The following is a 4,647-nucleotide window of genomic DNA, read 5'->3' on the forward strand; positions in this document are numbered from 1 at the left end:
ATGGATCCAGTAAACCTTTGTCAATATTAATAATAAAATTCAATATTAATAAACAAATTGACAATATTAATATAATTACTCAGGCACTCTAAATTTATTATTATTTGATTAAAATTCAATAAAATAATATTCTTACAACATGCATTATGTTCAAACATTTGAAGCACACTGTATTATATTGATACAAAATTGTTAACAATCTTAATTAAACTGATATGCGTTTAATGTATTTAAAATAAAAGCAATCTAAATTATTTTAATGAAGACAATTTTCCAATAGCCTAGTTTAATATCACATTGCGGCAAGTATTTTATACTAAATACAAGTTTTAAAGTGATAAAAAAATATGTTACTTTCAAACGGTAAACAGAATATATAGCCATAATTTTCTGTAATGCACAAGTTGCACTTTTACTGTCGTTCACTGCTTCTTAATTAGCATAATATGTTAAAAATTGCACTCACATTGTCATTAATTTTAGTATTTGTTAACCAAAATTGAGCTAGAATAATTTTCGTATTAATAATTAAGTTCTGATATGTTACTTATATTTACATACACAAATATTTTATAATCATACAATAATATTGCAATATTGGCAAGTATTGATATCATTTAAGGTATCAACACTATAATTAAAATAGTTGTACTAATCTTTTACTTTGTATGCTTCAAAAATTCTTTTCTGTTAAAAACATTAAATCTTAAACAAAAATGAGACAGTTAATATATTTTATTCGATATAAAACTGCATAATGAAATATTTTTTACCCTATATTCAATATTATAGTAGTAAAAGTGAAAATGTAAACTGCAGCCAGACATAATTCATAATTTGTAATATAACTTTATATCTATATAATATTTTGTGCTATTAAGTTTTTAAATTATACTTGTGAATATATATTAATTTGTAATTACATGGTTTTACTCATGTATTAAATTAAGTACAATAAAATTAGGCTGCATAATTATTATTCATTATGCACTTCTAGTTTTCGTAAAATTTATAAATATGCCCATGCGTAGTACTCATTTCTTTAATAAAATTAACTTGCTAAAATAGTTATTTGATCATTAAGTTTTGAAAACATTTGAAACAATTTCCAAAGTGTTAATTATGTTATATAGCATATTAAAGTAATAACTTGGCACTTTTCGTTACTTATTTATATGTTTTTAAACTGTTTGCGATTTTGAATTGTTGCGTATATTTAAAAATAATTGCAAATAAACTGACACGGCTTGTTGTATATATAGTAAAAAGGTATTAATTTGTTAATAACATAATATATATACGTTATATAGGAAATTGCTCTAAATGTCAGTCTTTGCATTCGGCTGATATTATTTAAATACAATTAATTAGTATTTTAAAAGCGACTATTAAATAAAACTGTTTATAATATTTTTCCTTAACACAATTTCAACGTAATATAATTAATGTTTAAAATGGACAACATTAACAAAAACATATAAATCTACAATTTTCAAAGCTAATCCCTTAGTTTGTCTATTTACAATTGCAAAATAAAATAGTGTCATTATTTTTATGTCTGCAGCAATATTCTTTATATCTTTACATTTTATTTAATAACTCCAGATAAACATTTTAAACGCTATAATATGATTTATTATGTGTAAGTCTAGCAAGTATATCACATATTACTTTATTAAAACCCTCTAAGAAGGAAAGAAACGTTTTGAATAGAATTACTCTATTATCAACTCAATTTTAATTTGTATACTTCAGTCATCTTACATATTAAACTTTAAACTCCAGATCACTTGTAAGAGACATAATGGCATGTTCCTGTGTAATTGCAGCTAATTCTTTTAGCCATTCGTCTAATACAACTGCACATAAAACCACATTTTGTACTGGACTTACTTCGTTTGGCGATTCCCAGGACGTTTTGGTATAATACCTAATTGATAAAAAGTTTTATATTACTATAATGTTTAATTAGAAAATTAGTATATTTTTAGTCAAATTTTGTAATCTATTTTTCTTTAATAACTATATATTTTATAATTTGTCGTAACAATTTTATTTAGCTTAAAAGTGTAAATAAAAATTTCGTTTTAATTTTAAATATTAATAATGTAACCAGAATAACATTTACCGGTATCCAGAACTATGTCCAATAGCTTCTAATTGATTTTCCGACATACCAGCTGATTGATGGACAGTATTGATTGAACTGCTGGGACCAGAGTTACTACTTGATCTTCTAAGCATTTGCGTGAAAGATGACGTCAAACTCCACCTTTTGCTTTCACCTAGAAATATAATTAAGTAAGTATGATTTTAAAATATAATAATTGTATATTATTTGTACTGGTAAATCTTTGATGATTATACCTACATCGTTTGAATACTTCCAGAATGCATGGCAATTATTAAAAATAATATGATATTAACTTATGTATACGCTTCAACAAATCATAAACAAATCGAAATCACTAACCCATATTTGAGTAATCAGAAAGAAGATCATACCTCTTGAAAATGGTTCTCCACTTAAAGAATTTCTTTTAGTAGGTGCAGAGTGGGCAGCAGCTTCTAATGCATTTTTTCTTGCATTTACTAATTTATCTTCGCGGTTAATTAGAAATAGTCGAGCTTGTTCTACCAATATATCCACATTATTATGTTGAGAAAGAAACTGATCTATTTTATGTTTTAGTGATGCAAGTACCTAAAGAAAGAAATAGATTTCAAAAAGATATATATACATATGTACACATATATATGATTTGCATAGTATATTTATAATGAAGATATTTGTGCAAATACAAACCTGAAAAAGCGATCTAATACTGGGTTGAAATACCAGGGAATGATTCAAGAGAAATGACTGTAACAAAGGCTGAGGATATATTGCTAGTCTACTGATAAGACCAGTTAAATGTAAGTTAACATATAGATTATTACTTGTCATACATTCGAGTTTTCGCAAAAGAACGTCCAAAAATATACCGACATTCGGTTGTCCGTTAAATACATCTTGACGATAACTTTCTTTACTTTGTTTATTTGCTGTTAATTCTTCTGGTGTGATTACACTTGACTCCATGATGTTATGAAGAAATATACCTTGTTCCTTGTTTGATTCAATTTCTATTTCTTCGTGTTCGCTTATTCGATCTTCGCTGGGTTCATTATCCGGAGTTGACTGCGATGAACCTTTAAATGCAAAACTTTCATAGCCGCTACTCTCTCCTAATGATAAAAGTGAATTCATGGCAGTATTTGAATCTTCAATACTACTGTCAAGTTCCTTTTTATCAATTAATGACATTTCCTTAACAGATTCTGATATCCCAATATCTTCACTTAACAATTCAGCTATATCTGCATCCAACTTTGCTTGTTCCTCCAATGATAACTCTATTCCTGTTGTAGCAAGAGACTCCGTTTTCACTTCTTTTTCTACTACATTTAAATCTTTTCCACCTAACAAAGACTGAATGTTAACTAACATATTGTCTACTGATGAATTTTCATTAATTTCATTAGGAATTGTTGACTGCTTTAATGTTTCCAGTGACAAGGCTTTAATTGTTTCGGTTTTCTTCTGAGATTGATCTAATAATGTATTATCATCTATCAAAGTAGTTGCACTGCTAGTAGTACTATCTTTTGGCAGTTCTCCGTTATATTGATAAGACCAATTAGAACACGCAATACGGCACGCTCTTATTTTTTGTCGAGCATCACACAAATATGCATGATAATTTCCATATAAACTATCTGATAATTTGACACCATAATTTATTAATGCTGGCAATGATTTCAAAGATTCAGATGTAGTATTTGAATGTCTTTCATATGTTGTGCTATTAGGTAAAGAATTAAATTGCGAATTTATGGATGTAAGTGGTGAACAACAACTTGGTGTTAAAGATAAAAACTTTTCAGCTGCACGTCCAAAGGGATCTATATCTCTTAACCTTCTGCGTTGAGACAGCATTACATGAGAACAAGGACTCAATGCACCTAGACATAATTCTAGCATAATGTCTTCACAATTTAAATTAATTAACGTTTCAAATAGTCCCAATGTTACTATACACAACTAAAACAAAAAGTTAAAAATTGTTGGTTCCTTATTAGGTATCAGCCTTAGTAAATATTACGAGTAACGTTATTTTTTATAACAAATAATAAATATGAACAATGTACCCGTGATCTAGAAGATATCCTTTGAATAAGACTATCCAATATTCTGCATTCATCATAATTATCTTCAAGTAAAAATCTAACAAGTGAACGTAAAAGACCCGGTTCAGTTACAGAACGAAGGAATAAATCAAAATAAGCTGTTGCTGCAACTAATTCATCCACTGTTGTCTGTAATGTTAGAAAATTAATCATCTATAACTTTGTGTATGCATATATTGTATCGGTATTTTATTCAATCAAAGATTAAATAATGATTTCAAATGATCAATCATTTTTTAAAGAGTTTTCATGGTTTAAGATATGTTACACACAAAATTTGCAATTTATGAATAAATAATTATTAATTTACTTGAAAAATAAAACAATTTAGTATTAAAATATTACTTTGTGGTAAAAGAAGGATATTAGTATTCATATTAGTTTATTAGTTAAAAATAAACGTACATTGCATCTAAC

The 4,647-nt window shown here is 27.0% G+C and overlaps 1 protein-coding gene across 1 annotated transcript in view; it reads right to left on the reverse strand.

The window, feature by feature from the left end:
- Positions 1-1,767: 1,767 nt before the first annotated feature.
- The window catches only part of LOC108572683 (UPF0518 protein AAEL005291), a 6,553-nt gene continuing 3,673 nt past the window's right edge, over positions 1,768-4,647 (reverse strand). The window contains 6 exon segments of the mRNA XM_017934953.1: positions 1,768-1,930; positions 2,129-2,285; positions 2,372-2,383; positions 2,506-2,704; positions 2,807-4,084; positions 4,192-4,359. Of these exon segments, the coding sequence (XP_017790442.1) occupies positions 1,768-1,930; positions 2,129-2,285; positions 2,372-2,383; positions 2,506-2,704; positions 2,807-4,084; positions 4,192-4,359 (1,977 nt within the window).

The sequence above is a fragment of the Habropoda laboriosa genome, unplaced genomic scaffold, assembly GCF_001263275.1.
Source record: "Habropoda laboriosa isolate 0110345459 unplaced genomic scaffold, ASM126327v1 scaffold22, whole genome shotgun sequence".
NCBI lineage: Eukaryota > Metazoa > Arthropoda > Insecta > Hymenoptera > Apidae > Habropoda > Habropoda laboriosa.